This window comes from Aquila chrysaetos, chromosome W (assembly GCF_900496995.4).
Source record: "Aquila chrysaetos chrysaetos chromosome W, bAquChr1.4, whole genome shotgun sequence".
Taxonomy (NCBI): Eukaryota; Metazoa; Chordata; class Aves; order Accipitriformes; family Accipitridae; genus Aquila; species Aquila chrysaetos.
In genome coordinates, this window is record NC_054457.1 from 4958800 (window position 1) to 4984018 (window position 25219).

Below are 25219 nucleotides of genomic sequence, written 5' to 3' on the forward strand. Positions count from 1 at the left end.
AGCTGAAACCAGGACAACCTCCAACGTAATAGGGTGCAGCTAATAACTGAACCAAAAAGACATATTCACAAACTTTCTTCCTGCAACCAAAGAGGAAGGGAAGAAGGTGCAGCTAATTGATAAACCTCCAGCAGCCCCCCAGGGTGTACCAGTAATGACTGGTAACGTTACTGATTGGCTGATCATGTGTGTTAGGGCACCACAGGGCAGTGGATGAGGTTCTGTGATTGGCTAGTGGTTTCGTATCCCCACAGATTTTTACGCTTTCTTTTATTCATCTGCGCTGAGTGGGTCGTGGTATGATGATGCTATTTCCGGGTGCTAGTGAGGCAGCTGCGGGGGGGGGGGGGAAGGGATTAAAACGAGCTGGAGACAGAGTTGCTTGGGTTGAAAATAATACCTATTTTTGACCCTTTTCATGCTCTGGAAATTCTTCTACCTGGATATAAAAAGAAGTGGGTTGGGGGACTGCAGGTAAGGTAGACGGGCGGCAGCTAGCGGTAGCTGTGAGAGGCAGCTGGTTGTGTTGTGCGGGGGGGGGAGATGCGCGCGCGCCTGAATTGCGGACGTGCGCCTGGGCGCGAGTTGGTAAATGTGAAGGGGATGGGGGTGTCGGCGGGTGTTTTATTATTTGGCTATTTAGTTGACGGTAGGGGGAGTGGGGTGCGTGTCTTCTGCACATGATCTGGGAGGTGAGTAACACGGAGGCGGATCAGGTAGGGAGTGGGGTTGTATTTTGCTCTCTGGTATCCTCCCCTTGCATTCCCTCGGGTTGCTGTGAAGTCCTTGTTTTCCTTGCAGTCTTCTGTAGCACTTTGTTCCTTCAATTTGGAGTGTGTGGTGGTAGTTCAGCTGGGCTTGAATGAAACTTCCGCCTGAGCAGTTGCATGGGAGGGGAGTGATGCTCTTGCAGACTTTCATAAGCATGTGTGTGCCTCTGGGGAAAAGGTGAAAGGACAGGTCACTGGGGAAAAAGCTCCTAGCTCTGAGGTTTATCTTTAGCAAACTTGTAGATTCTGGCTTACAGGGGGAATGCAAGTTATGAACACACCTTTCATAGGCAGCTTTTTAGACATCAGCAACACCTAAGTGATAGTCAGAGGGTCAGACAAGCTTTGGCAGTCTCTCCACAACATTCCGGATCTGGGCCCTTGGCAAGCAGCAAACTTCTCTAGCTAACAGGTCAGGTTGGCAGATGGGTGTCTCTGCCCCATAGCAGGGAGTTGCCCACTACATCACTCACCGCTTTCTCTAGGTGGTCTGGAGAGACTCACCGCTTCCTCCGGGTGGTTGCCACACTAGTACAGCTTTGTGAGTGGTATAACATGCACAATAACCTAGCAGTACATATACTGAAAAATACCTGGGTGCTATACAGTGAGAAGGTCTAGTGATTTCATTTTGACAGCATTGTATGAATGAGAGGCTTGCAACGCTGAGATATCTCCATTCAGCCAATGCTGCTGAAGTCATGGTAATTAAGTAGGAATACTTTTTTAGATAATGGTGAATGTGATATGTTAAAAAGTAACTGAAGGTCAGCACATAATTCCTAGAAAACAGGAGATGCTTTATTCATATTTTTGATTGTATACTTATGTTGTTGTTCAGGCTTCCTCTTGGTAGATTCAAAGTTTGGTTTGTTTTTTGGTCTGTTTTTTTTTCTTGCTGTATACGATTATCATGTTCAAACCATCAGTTGTCTTGCAAATCCAAAACCAAGAGAGAGTGAAGTATTCAATACCATTTAACACTTAAACAAAAGAGGAAAAAAAAAAAACCACACAAAAAAATCCAAACCAAAACAAAACAAACTAGTGAACTGAAACTGATATTTTGCCTCTGCTTCGGAACTTGCTGAAAAGTCTTACTCTGAGCAAGTCATGCTTATAAAAAGAAGTGCAAAAACCCCAACCTGTAGAACTTGTTTGCTTTGCAGATGATGATAGTTGTATAAAATATAGTGCAGAATATATGATATAGTTCTATTTAGTAATTATGCAAGGATGAAATGTAGATGTAACCCTGAATTTCTAGAGCTATACATGAAATTTGAATGTCCAAGTTGATCTAAAACAACTATGACTTGATTCTTCAGTTTTTCCACCTGTTTTTGAATATGCTGAGAGGTGAACAAGTAGTCTTTCTCCTCCAAAAATTAGTTTCATTATTTGGAATTCTTAAAGTTTGGGTTGGTGGGGTTTGGTTTTTTTTGGTGACACCTTAAGAAGAACTACTTTTTTTTGTACTTGTTGTCATTATTGAATTGCTCATAATAGTTTATGTTGTGGAGGATAATGTTTAATCCAATGGAGAAATGTTATCTATACTGTCAGCATACAAGAGCTGTGCAAATTATAGCTGGCTGTTATAAATATGTATTATCTTTGTCATGTTGACATGATTAGCCATGACTATTTCATTCATGCTAACAAGGTCAAGCTGGTAATCATGCTGCTGCTGTTGTACTCTTTTGTAAACTGATAAATAACAAAGCAAAGGTAATGTGGACTGGTGTAAAAATGGAGAAAAAGTTACTACTTCTGAACTGAGGAAAAAAAGCCACTTAATTTTTCTTCCCATCCATTTAAAATTGTTCAGAAATAATTTAATTATTGGAACATACATTGACTTAAAGCTCTTGTGTGACTGGTAAACCATGATTTGAAAAATACGTCTTTGGTGGTTGTTTTTTCTATTCCTCAGTATGTGTTAAAATGTCTAGAACTGTATAATAGATTGATATAAAGATTGTATAACAAGCTTTTAATGTTTTGAGTCATTGTCAGAAGATGAGTTTTTGAAATTACTTAAATTCAAATGAGTTTGAGAAGATCAAAAGCAAATAATCATGGCAAGTCTCAAATGAAATGCAGTATTTTCTGTTTGAATCTATGTGGTCTGAACAGTAATGGAGTCTGACAACACGTTATAAAACAAAGCTTTATTGAGGCAGTAGGAAAGATGAGCAACAATGTGCCTATGCAGTGACTCACCCAATCACTGACAGCAAACACAGGCTCATAAGCGATGCCATGCCTCCATTGGATTGCCAGGGTCATTTGGTGTCCAGGTCATTGGGCAGTAAGTCAATCATGCAAATGCCTTTTGAATGCGGGTGAGAGTCACGCCGCCCTTTGGCTCCACCAATGGTAGTGTGATTTGAGAGAATCGTACCTTATATGAATAATGTGGGCTGCATCCTACCTACACTGCCAATGTTGGTCGGGGGAGGGTGTTGGCAGTCTGTCTACACTGCTGATATTGGTCAAGGGGCAGGGTGTCACTTCCACCCCTTGATTCTCTCAAATCATCACTTGATGTGGAGTTATAGGCTAGGGTGTTATTTTGGTGGGTCATTAGCTATATAATAAGCTAGGTGAGGTTGGTGTCCTGACACCTGCAGGGTATAAGTTACATAGTCAGAGGTCAAAAGCTGGTGCATCACCAGATGGGTACCATAGAATTACCTCTATCAAGTATCAGTTGCGTAGGTAACTGGGAGGTGATTACTATGTATCTTCCCAATTGCTATGAGAGAGGCTGCAAGAGATTATGATTCAGGGTTAGTATCCGCTTATATCTAGTGGCCCCCAACCTGGGTCAGGGAGTGGCTCGACCTCGACTGGGAAAATACTTTACAGCACAATCTACAACCCTATCCAGTGATATGAAACAAAACATAAACAATGACAATAAACAAGTTAATTACAAAAGGTACAGCCAAAATCTTTTGACAACTACCCTGAGATCTGGGAACCAAGAGGTAAGCCATGATCACAATTTGCCAATTCCCCAATGAGTACTTTCAGTTGTCACCTGATACAAGGGCTTTAATTGTGCCTGGATTTTCTTAAGGTCAGTCTCAATGCATTGATCTTGGTTGACATAGACACAGCAGGTAGTATTTACTAACGTGCAAATGCCACCTCGTGCAGCCAGCAAGTGGTCTAAGGCTAGATGGTTTTGAATGGTAGTCTGTGATACTTGAGTGACTTCTTGCTGCAGCACTTGGATGGCATCGATTGTTATGTTTTCTATATTTTTCCAGGGTAGCAGAGAGATTGACAGTTCCTTTCTCCAGCTCGGAGACCCCTAGCTGAGAAAAGAGGACCTGGGCAAATTGTTGAAATCCAGGTCTTTGCTCTACCAAAGGGCTGATCTATGCTGATGTCGCAGGGCATCAGGGCAATTGTGGGCATGTGTCGTGGTTTAACCCCAGCCAGCAACTAAGCACCATGCAGCTGCTCGCTCACTCCCCCCCCCCAGTGGGATGGAGGAGAGAGTTGGGGAAAAAAAAAAAGTAAAACTCATGGGTTGAGATAAGAACAGTTTAATAAGACAAAGGAAGAAAACAATAATGATAATAGCAATAATAAAATGACAATAATAATAATTGTATTGGGTCTGGCTGAGATGGAGTTAATAGTCCCCATAGCAGCCCTCATAGAACTGTGCTCTGCATTAGTAGCTAGAGAGGTGTTGATAACACACCAGTGTTTTGGCTACTGCTGAGCAGCGCTGGCACAGCATCAAGGCTGTCTCCCCAACATTTTTGCCCCCTCCCTCAATGGCAGGCTGGGGCAGGGCAAGATCTTGGGAGGGGACATAACCAGGACAGCTGACCTAAACTAACCAAACAGATATTCCATACCATATGACGTCAGCCCAGATATAAAAGCTAAGTAAAGGGAGGCGGAAGGGAAGGCATTTTTTGTCTTCCGGAGCAACCACCACGCGTACTGAAGCCCTGCTTCCCAGGAAGTGGCCAGACATCGCCTGCTGATGGGAAGTAGAGAATAATATCATTTGTTTTTCTTTGCTTTCGCGCGCGACCTTTGCTTTCACTTTATTAAACTGTCCTTATCTTGACCCACGAGCCTTTTGTTATATTTTCTCCCCCCTGTCCAGCTAAGAAGGGGGAGTGATAGAGCGGCTTTGGTGGGCACCTGGCACCCAGCCAGGGTCAACCCACCACAATAATAAAAGAATTGTAATATACAAAACAAGTGATGCACAATGCAATTGCTCACCACTTACCGACCAGTTTCCAGTTAGTTTCCAAGCAGTGATCTGCCCCCCTGGCCAACTGCCCCCCAGTTTATATACTGGGCATGACATCACATGGTATGGAATATCCCTTTGGCCAGTTTGGGTCAGCTGTCCTGTCTCTGTCCCCCTCCCAACTTCTTGTGCCCCTCCAGCTGGCTGGGCATGAGAAGCTGAAAAATCCTTGACTTAGTATAAACACTACTTAGCAACATTATTCTCATACTAAATCTAAAACATAGCACTATACCAGCTACTAGAAAGAAAATTAACTCTATCCCAGCCAAAACCAGGACAGCATGGGTTGCGTCAAGGTTTTCTTCAACATGCATCCCAGGCACTATTTGTCCAAGTGTGCAGGTCCCCTCCCACCTCTGTGTGAGGTTTTTTCCCGGCATGATTGCTGCACAGCCAGTATAGGCCGGGGGCACCTATTGTGCTAGGGTTACTGCAACAAGTGGTGTCTTTCAGGCAATCGTCAATATTGGCATGCTAGGTTTGCATGGTGTAGGATGGACCCCGCCACATGGTTTGTAGCTGATCACAGGATGGATCATAGCCTGTAAAGTTCTGGTGGATGTAGAATTCTGATCTGTTCTTCACCAAGGTGGCAGTGGGTAGTCAGTGGTTGAGAGATTAGCCTGAATAGAGTAACATCTGACAAAAGTTTTAGGTGTATGGACCCACAATTCCACCAGTACTAGCATTCCCACCACAAGAACTCCTTGGTGGCCAGATGCAGGATGTTGCGTACAAATCCCACAATAAGTTCCCTTTCTAACATTTGCCAGTGCCTGAGATGTGCGAATTAACAAGTTAAAACCCCAACCAGCAAGGCCCTGGTGGACTGTCCCTAAGAACAGCATATTTAAAATTGGTTCTTGCACAGAATAACTAACAGTAGTACAAGTAAAACGGATGCAGTGTAGCAGGAGGATTTTTCCAGGTTGTTGTGGTTTAACCCCTGTAGGCAGCTAAGCATTGCACAGCTGCTTGCTCACTCCCCCACCCAGTGGGATGGGGGAGAGAATCGGAAGGGTAAAAGTGAGAAAACTCATGGTTTGAGAGAAAGACAGCTTAATAGGTAAAGCAAAAGCTGTGTGTGTAAGCAAAATAAGGAATTCATTCACTACTTCCCATCGGCAGGCAGGTGTTTAGCCATCTCCAGGAAAAGCAGGCTTCATCATGCGTAATGGTTACTTGAGAAGACAAATGCCATAACTCTGAAGGTCAGCCCCTGTCCCGATCCAATATCGGGGAGGGTTCTTAAACGATCCCAAGAGCGAGATTAAGACACAAACGAGGTCAGATGCCATACAACCTTACAAGTTTTATTTCCTATAACAACTGATAACAGCGACAGGACAGAGGGAAGAGGAAAGGAAAAAGAGGCAGGCCTAAGCAAGAGAACGGAAGAGATGCAGCAAGACTAGTTACCACCGCCACGAAGCCAGCAATGTCCCGTTGGCTCGGTCTCGGTGCAGGTGATGGAGGTCCAAGTTCCAGGTTCCAGCAGACAGACGATGACAAAGTCCCAGTTCCAAGCGCTGATTTTCAATCCCTTGCAGTTCCTTTCAGTTCCTTTTTCGAGGGAGGAGTACGCAGTTTTTCCGAAGAGTCCAGCCATTTCCACAGAGACTGCTAGCTTCAGGCGGATATGGTGGTTTCTTCAGGGCCTTCAGCACGTACTCCCCCACAGCAACAGGATGCTGAGGCTAGCAAATGGTCAGCAATGTTGAGACAAACATAGTCCAACACAGTCTCTTACACCACCCCGTGGCTCGACATTGCTGTCCTCATGGTGGCGTGAAAGATAAGGGTATAGAAAGAGAAGGAGGGGAAAAAAGTGCATACTACAACGATATAATCAAGTTAACAACTTGCTATCAAAATGACTTAACGCGGCAAAAGAAAAACCAAAGGTTAAAATAAGATGATTTGGCTTTCCAAGGCTTATTCTATGTTAATACAATATTTCTACATTAAACAACAACATGAACAAACAACAATATCATACCAATTATCCTAATTATAACATTTCTCAGTATGTTAAACAACAACATCTAATATCTAACAACATCTACTTAACATCAACTAACCATTATAAATTTAACTAACTCTACAATATCAAAACATACTATAAATTGATTTTAAGGTTGCGAAGAATCAGTAGAAAAACACGACGGCAGTTTACATGGTGAACATTTACAAGGACAAAAAAGAAGTATTAGAATAACTATTAAGATAACTGTTATCAAAGCAAAGGCTATATAATAAATTGGAATCAACGTGAACACATACTCGTACTCCGTCATTTTTTGGCAATGTACTACAAAGTGGTCACGGCCCTAACAATCCACGCGGTCGGCTGCCCTGGTCTGCCGGTGTTGGAGTCCACATGCGCGGCGGGAAAACCACTTTCCGCGCCCCCTTATCCTAGGGTGCATGCGTCGTCTGGACCTAGAAACTTCTATCCCAGATCCAGACAAAGGTGAATGAACAACAACACTATATAACGATGATTAACAATACTTTAACCTAACATATTTAACCAAAATATATACACTTACAAGACAAACACATACATACCACAAGAGAAAATATAGCGAGAGCTAACAAAGCAATTGCCACAAAATTACTAACCTGAGTAAACACATGTGTCTAAATAATTGATACAGTTGCGCGCTTTGATTGACAAATGACACGAATCTGTTTTACACCATCAGGCGAGGCAGTAGATACAAATTGCATGTTAGATACAACACGTTGGATTAATTGAATAAAACAAGGAATAATACATGGCAAAAACATCAAAGTGACAAATGCACATAACAGATAAAACAGAAGCTGTTTTACCCATGGTGCTCCAGGTAACCAAGACCATAAATCACCGTTCCAGCCGTCCCATGTTTGAACGGGGACATGGGCTAGTTTCCTAATATCTGTGGTCAGTTGAAGAACTACTTCACCTACATTGTCTATTTCCAAACAACAATTAGAGACATTTAATTTCCCACATACTCCTCCCTCTTCAGCTAGTAAGTAATCCAAAACCATGCGGTGTTGAAGGATTGCAGTGCGCATCTGTTGAGATTGTTGAGTTAAAAGGTCTATAGCATTAGCAGTTTTATTGGTAATAATTTCTAAGACTGCTTGCAATCGAATTATGCGGTTCAAATTGTAAATCGGTTCTCGTGCCCCTGCTATTGGTTCACTGGGATTCCAAGTGGCAGGCCCGTAATGCTCAATTATTCTTTCGGGAGGCCACTCATTTTCCCCCCACTTTTGTGTTCCACCTATTTTAACGTCAACAGATCGCTTGCTACGTGCAATCCTTTTGTCCCCTAAATTATCATATAGTCTTACTCCCAATCGAGGACCACCCGCCTCTGGAAGAAGGAAAAACAGAGGTCGGATAATCCCTATGTAACAAATCCCTGACCAATTTGCTGGTAGTTGTTTGTAGGCAGTATGTCCACAAATCCAATAATGGCCTTTTTTGGCTTTGGCACCATTAGCAAATGGTCCAGCTGCAGCCTTTGGGAATTGGAAATAAGTTGTGTTCTCATTTCCCAAAGGGCTAAAAAAGGTGCTTGGCTTGTTGTTGTTTGTCTGGCCGGTTGTTTTAGGGTGGTTTCGAGGATTCCCGAGAAGGCAAACACACACACACTGACTATAAGGGGAAAAAGCAAGCATTTATTAACTACAGATGTGCGTTATGCTAAGGGTATCTTGTAAAGCAAATTAACATACCGACCCGAGGACTGTGAGGAAGATGGACCATCCGTACATTCTTGTGCCGTCTTGCGCCGCAAGCTCAGCCCAGCAATCGGTAGGTGCCAGCTTTACGTGGGCGTCCCCACGGAGGCAACGGTGGCCTCGCCGTACACCAGCCCGATGCTCTTCGGAAAAATCCCGGTATTTATACATTTGCAGAGGAATGGGTTTCGGCACACGTGTCCAGCAGGTGCCAAAACACGCCTCGATCGTAACATAGGGAGCCTACGACGCATGCGCTCGCTGGCCAGGCGCGCTGCACGCGCCATAGCCACCCTGTCTATTGGTTCATGGGCTTTGTACATGCGGCATATTGTCATCATCCAGCAGTCACGCGCCGATCATGCACACAGCTGTGCTGTGCAACAGCCTGCTGCCCGTCCTCCCCCAGTATTGCTCAGCTATCTTATCTCCGTGGTCAGCATTCCAAGCAACAGGCAACAGACCATCCATTTTCTGTGCTGACTGCGTTTTCCTCGGCTATCTACCTCTCCCCCAGTGTTCATCCACGGACCAAAATCCCATCTTTTAACCCATCCGTACACACCGGTACAATACCAGGCGCCAGTGTGGTTCTTCCACTGACAAATTTGATGATAAATATGGTGTCCAGACCATCGGAGGAAAAAGGTTTCATTTTTGTTCGACCAAAACCCTTTGAACCCTTTGTTGCGTCTGGCTTCATCAAGCCACATCCATATGTAAACACCTCTATCTTCATTAACCAATTTATGTGTGAGTGTCCATTGACACCTGCTTTCTCCGACATTGACCCCTCCCTTCTGGGTGTGATTTAAACAATATCTACCCACAGTAGGAAATTGAATTGGCCATGTTTCACTATCATCCCAGGTAGTGCTATCAGTTTCACTATAATTGCTTACGATTTGTGCTGGAGTGAGGGGTGTGGAGGTCCACGGCCAGCTTGACAAGCCTAGAGGTCCTCTACAAACCCAACAGTGACTCAGATTAAAGGTTTGGCTTACAGCTTTTGCTAACAAAACAAATTCGTTACCCTTAAAGGGATCATATGGGTTGGGGGGAGGTGGGGGAATTGGCTTCCCTTCACCCTCATAGGTAAATCCCCAACATAACATAATTAAAAATAACATCGTCTGCTCCTCTTCTTCCGTGGGTATGTCTGGGTCGCTTGCTTCTTCCTGAAAATGAAACAAAAAACAAACTCACTTCTCGGGTTAGAAAGAGGGAACAATCCATCTAGTATGAATCTTATGAATTTTTCCACAGGCATCTTTTGCCTTCCAGGTATATTTGTTAAGGGGTGTGTCCAACACCAGTGGCACTGTGCCCACTGTGGGAAGTTCGACCAAGACAGGTTGTCCTGGGAAATGAGATGGGTTGCTGGGGTGATCAGGGCCATGTGGGGCTGGCATGATTGTTGGAGCTTTTGGACAGAATGCTGTGATCTTTGGACATCCATTTACTCTTCAGCGACTATTAACACTGGTCACTGCATCCCACACTCTCAGCCCATCCTGGCTTATGCGGTTTGAGGAAGCATTTTAGTAGACCATTTGTTCTTTCCACAATTCTTTTTGCTTGTGGGTAATACGGAGTATGAAACACCCACGAAATTCCCTCCTGGGCTGCCCATTCCTGGACTACTTTGGCTGTGAAATGTGAGCCGTTATCTGATTGGATTGACTGTGGTTTGGGGAAAATTCCAAACCATTCTTTCAGAGCTTTTATTGTGTTTTCTCCTGTTGCCTTAGCACGTGCTTTAGCTTGCACTAGTCCGGATACTATCTCCACACCTACCGGTATGTAGTACTTTCCCTCTGACCCTTGAAAGGGACCGATGTAATCAATCTGCCAGGCCTCCCATAGGCCTTTTGCCTCTCTTAAATGCAGGGGGTCACCCTACAGTGGGTGTCTGTCCAAACGGACGTGGCATTTTTTGCAGGAAGACACACAAGTTTTACATTCTTCCCTAGTAACCGGCCACCCTCGGGCTTGTGCCTCACAATAGAGGTCCTTAACTCCTGAATGTTTCCATTTTACATGTAGCCATTCTAACAGACGTTCCCAATTTTCTACTATCTGGGTGCTTTGTAGGGGAGCTAGCCGGGCTAGCTCATCCACTTTGGCATTCCATCAGCTCACCGGGGTGTCATCTTGTTGATGAGATGCTACCCATGCTACTGCAAATTTCCCTTGTCTGGCAATGGTAAGAATATCTTGCCATTTTTCCTTTTGCCATACAGGTATTCTATTGACCTCCCATCTGTTTTGTTCCCAGAATGGAAGCCACTCAGTGCAACCTTTAAACACAGCATAAGAATCAGTATAGATATAGACAGAAGAAGCAGATTGGGCCTCATGTTGGAAAACGCTCCACACAGCAATTAGTTCTCCTACTTGTGCACTACCTTCCCCTTCGGTAATGATCTGTTCCTTGGTATCCACTCGAAGTGCCACAGCTCGATATTTCCAAATTTTTCCCTCTCGCTTTGACGAGGCATCCGTAAACCAGACATTTTGCAATTGTCCAGAAAACGGAGGAGCTACTTGTATTGCAGACAAAAGCTCAGGTGTTTCCCTATCTGGGTTTACCTCATCTTGTATATTTAACACTTTCACGGCTCCTTCAGATACAGAAAAAATTTCACAATAGCGTTCTATTTGTACATACCATTTCCGCACAGAGGCTCTCTGGGCCACCCCCTCAGGGGGTGGAGTTCCTGCCAAAACTGCTTTGATCACTTTAAATGGACCTCTGAGCACTATAGGTTGTTGCCGGATGGTCCGTTCGGCTTCTCTCAGAGCTAAACTAACTACAAATAGACCTTTTTCCCAAGTTGTATACCTTTTTTCAGCATCTTTAAAGCTACGAGAATAAAAACCAATGGGCCGAACAGGCCCCTCTGGACCCTTTTGTTTGGCTAATTGCCTAATCTGAGGGACACCAAAAGACCATGAGTTTCCCTGGGTGTCACGCCACTGTCTACCTTTCAAAACATCTATACCTAGGAGATTAATCTGGAAAGATCCTACGGCCACCATGGTATTGACAGGGTTTTCCTCCCCTGGCAACCATAGTGTCACCGGAGTCATAGGCACTGATTGTGTTTTTCCCAAGGCATTTAAGACAATCAGATTTCTAGATGGAATCGAGATTCCACATTGTTCTGCTTCAGTCCGCCTTAGTGCAGTAATTTGTGCCCCAGTATCAATTAAAAAGGTCACCGGTCTTTTCCTTGGTCCTACAGCAACAGTAATCAGTAAATCCCCTTTAGTATTGCAGGTGAGTTGTCTAACAAACATCCGTCCTCTGCCTCCCCCCTCACCTTCGGGGGGTGGAGGGTCTAGTTTCCTGCCACCTTCTTCTCCCTAGTCGGCTCCTCCTCAAGGTCTATCAAGGGTGGGGCACTAGGGGTTGGTTTGGAAACGGCCCTTTGCCCTGACCAATTCTGCAAAAGTTGCTCCAATTTTTGGGTCAGGAGTCCATCCATCAAGTCCCGGGGAATGCCTTTCTGAAGCCCTAGCTGCCACAGTCCCTGTCGAGTTAGGGGCCTCTCTCTTCCAGGGGGTAATTGCCGCCCACTAAGTCATCGTACGATCTTGTTTTCAGTTCTTTGAGACAATCCCCCAACGGGGCCATATTTTCTCCCAAAATTAATCAATTCCTGAGCTATCTCTCCCCATGTCCATACTTTTCTCCCTGACTGCCGATGATCAGGGGACACTTTCCCCTCCAGAGTGGCCATAATTCTTTCTCCATTGGGGGTGTTTTGAATCCTCCCTTGCAATTGAATCCCAATGGGTTTCAGAGAGTCGGGAAGTCCCTGTATTAGAGGAGTCATCCTCTCTGGGTCCACAGGCATCATCATCGGGGAGCCCTGGTGGGGCTTGAGCTCCCGATCATACATCATCTGGAGACATGCCACCTTTTGCACACTTTCCACTAACTGATCCACTGTACCGGTTATGGCAAGGGGATCTCCCCTCTCCAAGGGGTTCAGCCCTCCGGCCCAATACGCAGCTCTCTGAGTCAATGACCATGGGGTTCGGCGATCGCCAGTAGTTAGAAACACACCCGGACCCCAATATCCTTCTGCTTCTTTCTCTGACAACAAAATTCCATCCCCTCCTGACAAAGACACTCTCCACACATACTCTGTCTCCGATTCCTTTGCAGCCCTTGCAAAATCTTTTTTCAGCTTTGCTAATTCAGTTGCTGTAAATGGGACTTCTTTGGTGATAACCTGAGGACGGTCATCGCTATCATCCTCATACACATACTCTGTTTGAATTAGTGGATACATATGTGGGAGGCTTTCTACGGTTTCTTTTGCCCTCTGCAAATCTCCTTGGGGGTAGATTTGCCGTATCCCTTTCTCCGCAAGCGTCATTTCTACCTCCGCCTGTGTATCCGCCTCTCTCAAAAGTTGATTCCTCAATTCCTCTTTTAATATCACATTTTGGTTCCTTTCCTCCTCCAACAATTGTTTACTTTCTTTCAATTGTTCCTGCAAATTTTTGATTACCATCTGCAGGGAGTCTATTACATTATCAGTTTGACAAGACTTCTGCTTTTTCTCTTCCACTGCAGCTGCCAGACTCGCTCCCAACACTGCACAAATTATAGCTTTTCCTTTCCCCTTCTTAACCTTAGCTTCCTTCTGCAAGATTCTTATCCTATCCACCACACTCTGTGGTTGAAACCAGTGGTTTTTCGCCCAATCTTGTCCCTGGAGTGAGGGGCGAGATCGGTGCGCCTCTAAAAGACCATATAGTTTATCTATTCCTTCAACCCGTGAGGGCACAAAATCACAAACATCAACAGTTTTCTGAGCATCCATTTTCTCTAACACAAAGCGGGGGAGGTCTGCGTCCTGAGAGGGTCACAACTTAACAACAAATTCCCCCTATTTGCTCTCAGAAGGGCACACTTTAAAGTTACAGACCAACACAAAGGAGGGGGTTACTTCCTGAGAGGGTCCCACAGTAGTACCAAATTCCCCCTTTTCACTCTCAGAAGGACACACTTCAAAGTTACACACTAACTCAAAGGAGGGGGTTACGTCCTGAGAGGGCCACACATGAGTATCCAAATTCCCCCTATTCACTCCCAGGAGCCAGACTGCACATTAACACAAAAGTTCCACAACAAAGTAGTACAGCACTCTCATCTCTGGGGATCCTGTCCGTGACGCCAATTTAAAAAATGTCCTGATCCAATATCGGGGAGGGTTCTTAAACGATCCCAAGAGCGAGATTAAGACACAAACGAGGTCAGATGCCATACAACCTTACAAGTTTTATTTCCTATAACAACTGATAACAGCGACAGGACAGAGGGAAGAGGAAAGGAAAAAGAGGCAGGCCTAAGCAAGAGAACGGAAGAGATGCAGCAAGACTAGTTACCACCGCCACGAAGCCAGCAATGTCCCGTTGGCTCGGTCTCGGTGCAGGTGATGGAGGTCCAAGTTCCAGGTTCCAGCAGACAGACGATGACAAAGTCCCAGTTCCAAGCGCTGATTTTCAATCCCTTGCAGTTCCTTTCAGTTCCTTTTTCGAGGGAGGAGTACGCAGTTTTTCCGAAGAGTCCAGCCATTTCCACAGAGACTGCTAGCTTCAGGCGGATATGGTGGTTTCTTCAGGGCCTTCAGCACGTACTCCCCCACAGCAACAGGATGCTGAGGCTAGCAAATGGTCAGCAATGTTGAGACAAACATAGTCCAACACAGTCTGTTACAGCCCCCCATCCCCAGCCTACTTGCTGGTGGGGCAGTGTGAGAAGCAGGGTGAGATGCTTTGATGCTGTGCAAGTACTGTTCAGGAATAGCTAAAACATCAGTGTGTTATCAACACTGTTTTCATTACAAATCCAAAACATAGCACCATACAAGCTACTAAGAAGAAAATTAACTCTATCCTAGCCAAAACCAGTACACAGATGGGTCCAGTAGCCAGGCTGAGTTGGTGGCTCTGGGCTCGTCATGGACATTATCACTTCCTGAAATACAAAATCACTTCTAGGACAGCCTGAAGGGATGGTCTGTGGATCTAACATCGAGATTTGGGCCCCAGTGTCCACAACAATGGTGACTGCGAGCCAGTCATTCATGACAACTTGTAATTGGGGCTAAGACATGGAGTAAACAAAAAGGGTGTGCCAGAAAACAGGGCTAGGAGGCAGATCTCAATCTGGCAGTGGACACCTGCCTACCAGTTATATGGCAGCGCCTTGGAGGGGTGCTAAGGGGTTAACACTGGCATGCCAGGAGGCACTGCAAGGGGTGGGTGGGCCACCTGATGATGGCCATTCAAAAGCTGTAACAAAATATTATTCAGCAATTTATTAATTTGTTGGGAGGGGTAAACCCAGTTTCCAGCAGGAGCTGCCTGAGGCGATCCCTCTCTGTCTGGCTGGTGGAGGTGCCCTGTCCTCTGCCCAGGTGAGGATTCCTCTGTATCTGACCACTGAGCACAGAAGCCATTGCCACGGCACCCACCCCTGCAGCCAGGGTGTGCAGAGCTCCCATGCCCATGGTCCCCTTCACTGAGATAAATTAGAGCTGCCCCAGTGTGCCAGAGACTCCCGAGCCACTCCACCCAGCCTTTCCCTGTAGGGTTGGGAAGGGGGTCAGGGTCTGGTCTGAGGCCAAAAATGTCCCTGTCCCAATTATCATCCTTATCGTCCTGGTAGATAGTGGCCCTAACTTGGGCCATTGTACTGGGATGATCTCTCCAGGCCTCAAGAGCCTGCTGAGCCAAGGAGGCTAACTTATGCTCATCCCTCTTGGCCCCTTGCTTAGCTTCTCCTGCCTGTTTGAGGGCGCCGTGCAGCCTGGTAACTTCAGTCTGGGCAACGTTAAGGGCACAACTCAGGAGGCCGATTAAGGCTCCCTTGCCCTTTCCTTGTTTGCAATGACTGGCCTTACACCACAGTTCAAATTCATCCCTCATAGCCTGGGGATCTGTTCAATTATCTTGGACCCAATCCTCCTCCCTTTGGGGGGAGCTCCAAACTTGCTCCTTTCCTAAAGCTTCCAGTAGTTGTCAGAGACTCTTATCCTGTTTGTGATGCCAGTAATGTGGTCCAAACACTAATGGAGTCTGACAAAGTGTTCTAAAACAAAGCTTTATTGAGGCAGTAGGAAAGATGAGCAACAACACGCCCATACGGTGACTCACCAATAGCAAACACGGGATCATAAGCGATGCCATGGCTCCGGTGGACTGACAGGGATACTTGGTGTCCAGGTCATTTGGCAGCAGCAGCCAACTGTGCAAATGCCTTTTGAATGCGTGTGAGAGTCGTGCCGCCCCTTGGCTCCACCAATGGCAGAGTGATTTGAGAGAATCATACCTTACATGGATAATGTGGGCAGCAACCTGCCTATGCTGCTGCCAATGTCGGTCGGGGGCAGGGTGTTGGGAGTCTGTCTACCCTGCCGATATTTGTAATGGGGCAGGGAGTCAATCCATTATGTAGATCTAGTTTGGATCTTAAAACCCATGTTGAAAACTGATGTAGTCTCTGTGCAGGTGGCACAACTGACATTTGTTATCATAATCTAAATTTTTCTGGGAAAAGACACCCCCCCATATGGAGTTAAACTAAGTGTCTCTAGTTTCATCCAAGTGGTGTTTTAAAAGTGTAGGGAAAGGCATCTTCAGAATCAAGGAGGGCTGAGAGAGGAGTTGTTAAGATTCTTGAGCTTTCAGTAAATAATTAAGTTGAACTGTTACATTTAGAAATTAATGCTGTATTGAGGCAGGCATCGTGCTGAGATGTCTGTGGTTGCTCTTTCCCTTTGGATGCTTACATACAGACCTTTAGCTTCACACATCATTTGTGATTTCATTCATAAGCAGAGGATTGTTCTAAGACAGGAAAAGCTGGCGATTGAGTTGTCTTTTTTAAAGGTGGATCCCCTCTTGTGGGGAAGATGGCTAATAGCAAAGACTACCAGAATACCATGAACCCCAAAGGACAGTTTCCTGGGCTGATAATGTGGAAACTGTAAATTCAGATTAACGCTCATTGGTAGCAGCTTATGCTTTTATGCCCTTCTTTGGCTTTATTGCCAGTTCCGTGTGGCAATCAATAGACAATATCCTGCTTTTTCTCCTTCTACAATCAGTGTTACTACCCAACTGGATTTCTTCTTTTATATCCCTCTGTCTTATCAAACAAGATATCCTGCTCTTGTGAATAGCTAGTTCCTTGTATCCAGGTATGTTTTGCTATCTTCCTAAATTCAAGAATGGAATCTAATGACTTCATTTCCAATTTTCTGTTGATGCCTAACAAACATTGTGCTTTCATATAACAGGCTAGAAAAGCTTGTGTCAGGTCTTTCTAGAGACTGACTCATATAAAGGTTATAGTACTGACTTTGAAGCTCAAGTGATAAAGGCATTGGCAAAGAATTAGCAAGCACCAGTGTTCAGCATCACAGTCCGTGAGACTATTTCACATTCTAGTTATAATTATAACAGGAAACACCTTAACTGGCAAGGCACATCAAAATGCAGGAGTTTAAAGCAAGACATATGGTAAGAGACTGAAATATTCAAGTATGATACTATGACTAAGGTGCATAATAGGGTTGGAGATGAGTGATCTAGAAGACAAAGACATAAGTAGATGGGCATGCACCCTGCCATCACAGATGGCTTTGGTTGCTTCAGACAGCCAAGTGTGTCCTTTTTTTAAAAAAAAGCTTTTTATGAATACCCTCTCAACATGCTTCCTGTGGCTAGCAGACTGTACTGTTATTTTTTTACTAGCAAGTTGGTCTCACAGCAGGTTGGAGTATCTATTTGCAGTACTTTTCAGATGGTGATAAAACATTGGACACTTTCTGAGCCACATGGAAAACTCTTGTCTTTTATTGGAGGGTTGCTACAACCAGGAACAGCTTCAGCAGTGCAGTTTATCTCCTCTGACTCTTAGGCAAGTAGTAACTCATCCTTTCCAACACAGGAGAAAACTTGTACATGTTGAACTATGCATAAAACCACACTAAGCAAATACTGCAAGTGTACTGTGCAAACTTGAATGTCAGGCACTAAAGCCACTAGCTGTTGCTTTGCTATATTTCTTGGACGTGAACTAAAAGTCCTGTAATGCCTGTCACTTAGTATTGTAGGCAAAATGAAGGTGGCACATTCATGCATTGAGGTTTTGGTTGGATGGAGCAAATCAGTTAAATATCAGTTAAATGGTGGTTAAAATTATTTCTAGAAGTTCTGGTTCATGTTCAGTCTGAGTACACCCTTAGAGCTGTTGATATATCTAGATCCTTGTTTTGAAGTGATGTAACGTAACTTACTGAAAATGCCAAAAAAAACCCAACAGACCCAAACCACAAACCTTAAGGTTCACTCTCCTCTCCCACCTGCTTGCTTATTAAAAAAAAAAAAAAAATTAAAAAAAATCCCCAAAACAATTGGAAGGATATTTTTAAATAGTGCTTTTATCACTGACTATTATCTGGATTTAACCATCCACTTCAGACTTGACAGGAACTTTTTTTTGAGCTGTGTTATTTCTAGCACAATCATTAAGTGCAGTAGAAGAGTGTTCTAATATTTTTGTAAAATGTAACTTAAGCTAATAGGCCAAAAGTTAATATTGACATGTATCCAAGTATTGGCTATTTGCCAGGGATGTCTGTGGTGGGTTGACCTTGGCTGGCTGCAAGGTGCCCACCAAGCTGATCTATCACTCTCCATCAACAGGACAGGGAGAAAATATGATGAAAAGCTCATGGGTCGAGATAAGGGCAGGGAGATTACTTACCAATTACTGTCACAGACAAAACAGACTTGACTTGGGGAAATTAATTTACTGTCAATTAGTTGTAACAGAGCAGGATAATGAGAAATAAGAACAAATCTAAAAACACCTTCCCCCCACCCCTCCCTTCTTCCCAGGCTCAGCTTCACTCCCGGCTTTTCTACCTCCTCCTCTCCCTGAGCAGCCCAGAGTGATGGGGAATGGGGGTTGCAGACAGTTTATAACATTTCATCTCTGAGGCTCCTTCCTCCTCACACTCTCACATCGAGATTGGTTTCCTTTCAGAGGGGGAAGTTTCCATTGCCAGACATAATTATTCCAAACATACCAACAATGTATTTGCTCTGGGAACTATTCATCCAATTTGAGCTGCAAAAAATGCAGCCTATCATAATCAAAACTGCCCACCTCAGGCCACCGTTGGCTTGCAGTTCCAAGGGTGGTCAATGCGGGCCATGTATCCTGACACAGTTCCAGTGCCCTTTTCTTAGATAACCCCCGGGTTCCATCTATTTTCGACCAATTTGTTAGCAATTCACCTAAAGGTGTCCCTTTCACCATACCGTGTCCTGTCCCCATTATTATAAACTCTCACCTCCTCACCGCAAAAAAGAGAACTGTTCAACCGCTACCCCCTACACTCAAGTTCCCCAGGTGAACTCACCTTTTGCCACCAGCGGGCCGTTGACTCTCAGGGGATCATAGCAGCTGGTGGATTCAAGTGAGTCAGCGAATTCCCTTCTGGGGTGCCAAAACTGTCATGGGATTCTTTATTGCTGACCAAGGAAGGAGATGCAGACACCCTTAAGTATAGAATTACAAAGGGAAATTCTTTACCGCTTGTTGTGGTTTAACCCCAGCTGGCAACTAAGCACCATGCAGACGCTCACTCACCTCCCTCACAGTGGGATGGGGGAGAGAATCAGAAGAGTAAAAGTGAGAAAATTCGTGGGCTGAAAGAAAGACGGTTTAATAGGTAAAGCAAAAGCCACACATGCAAGCGAAGCAAAACAAGGAATTCATTCACTACTTCCCATCGTCAGGCAGGTGTTCAGCCATCTCTAGGAAAGCAGGGCTCCATCACGCATAACGGTTACTTGGGAAGACAAATGCCATAACGTCCCCCCTTCCTTCTTCTTCCCCCAGCTTTATATGCTGAGCATGATGTCATATGGTCTGGAATATCCCTTTGGTCAGTTGGGGTCAGCTGTCCCAGCTGTGTTCCCTCCCAACTTCTTGTGCACCCCCAGCCTACTCGCTGGTGGGATGGTGTGAGAAGCAGAAAAGGCCTTGACTTTGTGTAAGCACTGCTCAGCAGTAACAAAAACATCCCTGTATTATCAACACTTTTCAGCACAAATCCAAAACATAGCCCCATACTAGCTACTATGAAGAAAATTCACTCTATCCCAGCCAAAACCAGCACACTGCAATGTGCATGCAGCGCCCCAGCCTAGTTCTGAGGGACCCTAATCATAAGTAACACACAGGTTATATAGAATATACAGGTGGACTATCTCCCAATTACAGTCCTAAGCTTATCTATAGTCGGCCAATTCTTCGCATGGCTGTGTGATCAGAGATAGTGGTCTAGGCTGTTTTTCATCCTTTGTCTGCTACATGCTCAGAACCAGTTTCCACAGGTTTGTTATCAGGCAAGGTTGTCGTAACTAGCTGAGCTTTCATGCTTGTGTCTTCCCTCCTTGAGTTCTTGGAAAGCTCACTGAAACTAGGGTAAGGTTCATCCTATTAAGTGACCTAAGTTTGTACTTTTCTTCACAGTGGGCCCATTGCTCAGCGGGGCAGGGGACCTAGTGATCAAGTACATCATAAAAGTCAAGTTACTCAATGCTTTTTTTGCTTCAGTTTTTACTGGTAAGGTCTGCTCACAGGTCCCTGAACCAGCTAGCACAGTTTGGGGGAGTGAAACAGTAGCACAGTACAGGAAGAAAGAGTTAGGGAGCACTTAAGCCAATTGGACATATACGAGTCCATGGGACCAGATGGGATGCATCCAAGCGTGCTGAAGGAGCTGGTCAATGTCACTGGGAGGCCACTGTCTATCATCTTTGAAAGGTTATGGCAATTGGGGGAGGTTCCTGATGGCTGGAACAGGGCAAACATCACTCCCATTTTCAAGAAGGAGGATCCAGGGAACTACAGGCTGGTCAGCCTTACCTTCTTTTCCCAGGAAGAGTATGGAGCAAATCCTCTTAGAAGCCATTTCTAAAGAGATGAAAGACAAGAAGGTGATTGGGAGCAGAAAACATGGCTTTAGCAAGGGCAAATCATGCTTGACCAACCTCATTGCTATCTGTAATGAGGTGACTGGTGCTGTGGAAGAGCAGAAGGCAGTGGATGTTTTATACCTTGACTTTAGCAAGGCCTTTGACACAGTCTCCTATAGTCTTTTTATCTCCAAATTGTTGGGATATGGGCTTGATAAGTGGATGATAAGGTGGATGGAAAATTAGCTGGACTGCTGAGCTCAAGGAGTTGTGATCAGTGGTACAAAGCCCAGCTGGGGGCCAGTAACTAGTGGGGTCCCTCAGGGATCAGTACTGGGACCAATACTGGTATTTAATGTCTTCATTAATGATCTGGACGATGGGATGGAGTGCACTTTCAGCAAGTTTGTGGATGACACCAAATTGGGGGGAGTGGTCAGTATGCTGGAGGTCAGGGCTGCCATTCAGAGGGACCTGGACAGGCTGGAGAAGTGGGATGACCGGAACCTCATGAAGCTCAACACAAGCAGATCTGAAGCCCTGCATCTGGAATGAAATGACCCTATGCAACAATACAAGCCAGAGGCCGACTGTCTGGGAAGCAGCTCCACAGAAAAGGATCTGGGGGTCCTGGTGGACAAGTTGACGATGAGTCAGCAGTGTGCCCTTGCAGCAAAGACGACCAACTGCATCTTGAGCTGTATTAGCAAAACTGCAGCCAGCAAGTCCAGGGAAGTGATCCTTCCCCTTTATTCGGCACTTGTGAGACTGCATCTGCAGTATTGTGTCCAGTTTTGGGCTCCCCAGTACAAGAAAGATAGTGACACACTGGAACAAGTCTAGCAGAGGGCCACCAAGCTGGTTGGGGGCTGGAGAACATGACATCCAAGGGAGAGGCTGAGAACTGGGCCTGTTCGGCCTGGAGAAGAGAGACAGATAAGGACAAGGAGATTACTTGCCAATTACCATCACGGGCAAAACAGACTTGGGGAAATTAATTTCATTTACTGTCCATTAATTGTAACAGAGCAGGATAATGAGAAATAAGAACAAATCTAAAAACACCTTCCCCCCATCCCTCCCTTCTTCCCAGGCTCAGCTTCACTCCCGGCTCTTCTACTCCCTCCCCCCACCCCACCCCCCCCCCCCCCACCCCCAAGCGTCACAGGGTGATGGGGAATGGGGGTTGCAGTCAGTTCATAACGTTTCGTCTCTGCGGCTCCTTCCTCCTCGCACTCTTCCCCTGCTCCAGCGTGGGGTCCCTCCCACGGGATACAGTGCTTCACAAGCTTCTCCAATGTGGGTCCTTCCCACGGGCTGCAGTTCTTCACAAACTGCTCCAGCATGGGTCCTTTCTACGGGGTGCAGTCCTTCAGGAGCAGGCTGCTCCAGCGTGGATCCCCCACGGGGCCACAGGTCCTGCCAGAAAACCTGCTCCTGCGTGGGCTCTCCACGGGGTCACAGCCTCCTTCAGGGCACATCCATCTGCTCCAGCGTGGGGTCCTCCATGGGCTGCAGGGTGGATATCTGCTCCGCTGTGGACCTCCACGGGCTGCAGGGGAACAGCCTGTGTCACCATGGTCTTCACCATGGGCTGCAAGGGCTCCAGCACCTGGAGCACCTCCTCCCCCTCCTTCTTCCCTGACCTTGGTGTCTGCAGAGTTGTTTCTCTCACATATTCTCACTCCTCTCTCTCCCAGCTGCTGTTGCGCAGCATATTTTACCCTGATATGTATCCTTCCACAAGCACAGCTCACCAAGCTTGAGGAGTATCGTGACACCCACAAAGCCCTTCTGGAGCGAGGCCGTACCCAGGCAGCTCTGTGATTAGCTGAGGAAAGGGGAAACGGGGTGGGGCTTACTCCTCTCAGCTGCTCTTTCTCTTGGTCACGTGATGTGAGTTGGGTTTCTGTGCTGCACTTCCTACGTCATCGAGAATGTGAGGTGGTGGATGCAGTGTCCAGTTTGGTCGGTGGCAGTGGCAACTTTTATCTCCAAATTGTGTTTTCAGGTGGCATGGAAGACGCAACAGGTGAGTCACTGGGGAGAGGGTGTGCTGCTGCTCGCATCTCTCTCCACTGCGGCGGGGCCACCCTGTGCGGCCTCTCTCTCTCGTCCCTCATTCCTGTCTCATAAGGATTCCCGCCGGTGGTGAAGGTCGCGCCGATCTGGCTGGATCGCTGCTGTCTCTGGAGCATGAGCGTCCTAGACTGTCACGGCAGCGCGGAGGGGGGCGGGGAGCACCCGGAAGCGGCGGGGGGGGGTGGTGTACGGTAGCCGGGCTGCATCAATTCGTCCCCGCGCTCCAGACTGGGAGTGGCGTCTTAGGACACGCTCCTCAGTGGGAACCGCAGGAGAGACGTTCCGCCATGCCACGGAGTAGGCAACGACTGGACAGGAGTAGGGAGAATAACAACAGCACGCGGCAGTTTTCTGCAAGCCGCCTGGAATCCTAGCTGCTGATCCCTTGGTCACTTTCTCTCATCCACGCAGGCAGCGAGTTCTGCAGTACCTGCTGCCGAGGAGCTGGTGGCAGTCTACACAGCAGAACTTGAAAGCCTGATCCTGCTCAGGACGCAAACACACTCAGGTTGCTTCTCTAAATCCCCGTGTTGTTCCTGATGCAGGCACCGGGAAAAAGCTAAACAAGAGAATGCAATGGCTGCCTTCCAAACTCAACACTGTGTTTAGGTGTCTTTTCTTTTGGCAGTTCCACTTCTTTACAGAGAATGTCTTCTCAGGCTAGAAGAAAAAAATAAATAAGAGAACCATTCAGGTTGAAAGGGACTTCTGGAGGTCTCTAGTCCAACCTCCTGCTTAAAGCAGGGTCAACACTGAATTCAGACCAGCTTGTTCAGGGTTTTCTCTAGTCAGGGCTTGAAAACCTCCAAGGCTGGAAACTGCACAACTTCTCAGGGCCCCTGTTCCACTGCTTGACTGTCCTCATGGTGAAAAACAGTTTCCTTATAGCCAGCGTGAACCTTGCTTGTTTCAATTTGTGCCCATTGTGTCATCTTCCCACTATGCAACACTGAAGAGCCTGGCTCTGTCTTCTTGATAGCTTCCTCATAGGTACTGGGGGGCTGCTATTAGGTGCCCCTGCAGCCTTCCTTCCTCCAGGCTGAACAAGCACAGTTCCCTCAGCCTCTCCTCATAGTGCAAGTACTCCAGCCCCCTGACATCTTGGTGGCCCTCTGCTGAATTTGATCCACTTTATCAATTACTTTCTTGTATTGGGGTGCCCAAAATTTGACACAGCATTCTAGATGTGATCTAATGAGCACCAAGTAAAGGAGGATAATCACTTCCCTCAATCTACTAGCTATGCTCCTGGTAATATAGCCCAGGATACTGCTAACCACCTTTGCTGCCAGGGCACAGTTCTGGCTCATATGCAGCTTGCTGTTTTCCAAGATCCTCGGGTCCTTTTCAGCAGAGCTGCTCCCCAGCCAGTCCCCAGATGGTATTGATGCCAGGGGTTCTTCTTCCCTAGGTGCAGGACTTGGCATTTGTCCTTGTTGAATTAAATTAAGTTCCTGTCAGCCCATTCCTCCAACCTGTCTAGGTCTCTCTGAATGGCAGCCCTGCCCTTGAGTGTATTTATTTCACCCTCCCAACTCCTGCAAACTTGACAAGAGGAAGATGCATCACCTCCTCCAGGTGTTTGATAAAGATTTTAAACAGGACAGGTCCCAGGATAGACCCCTGCAGTACCCCACTTGTCACAGGCATCCCGGTAGAGTACAACCCATTAACCACCACTCTCTGAGCTCAGTTACCCAACTAGTTTTTAAACCCATCTAGTTGTCCACCCATCCAGACTATAATATCCCAACTTGGATACAAGAATATTGTGGGATACAGTATTGAAAGCCCTGCTAAAGTCGAGGTAAATGACATCCAGTGCTCTCCCTTCATCCACAGATCCTGCCATTTTATCACAGAAGGCAATTAGGTTGGTCAGGCATGATAGCCCCTTGGTAAATGCATGCTGACTGTTCTCAATCATCTTCTCCTTCATGTGCCCAAACCCAAAACATGTTCCAAGAGGACTTTCTCTATGATTTTCCCAGGAACTGAAGTTCCCTGGGTTGAACTTTTGGGTTTTTTTTTTTTTTTTTTTTTAAGATGAATGCAACATTTGCCCTTCTCTAGTCATCAGGGAATTCCCCTGATCTTCATGACTTTTCAAAGCTGATAAGAGAATGGCCTCACTATGAAACCAGACAGTTCTCTCAGCACCCTTGGATGCAGCCCATCTGGTCCCATGGATTTGTACAGATTAAGTTCTCTGAAATAATCCCTGATTCAATCCTCATCCACTGTTGGTAGTTTTCCTTGAACCCTGTCTCTAAGCACAGAGGCCTGGGAGACTTTGTCAGTGAAGATT

General features: G+C 46.0%; 1 protein-coding gene across 3 annotated transcripts in view; it reads left to right on the plus strand.

Annotated features, from left to right (window-relative positions):
* Nucleotides 1–351: 351 nt before the first annotated feature.
* The window catches only part of LOC121232775 (zinc finger and BTB domain-containing protein 5-like), a 36769-nt gene continuing 11901 nt past the window's right edge, over nucleotides 352–25219 (plus strand). For 2 of the 3 annotated variants that reach the window (XM_041121211.1, XM_041121213.1), the window contains exon 1: nucleotides 352–474. In XM_041121211.1, the coding sequence (XP_040977145.1) occupies nucleotides 419–474 (56 nt within the window). In that variant the 5' untranslated portion in view covers nucleotides 352–418. Of the gene's footprint in view, nucleotides 475–22671; nucleotides 22862–25219 lie in introns of those variants that run through there. The other variant, XM_041121212.1, reaches the window with a different exon arrangement.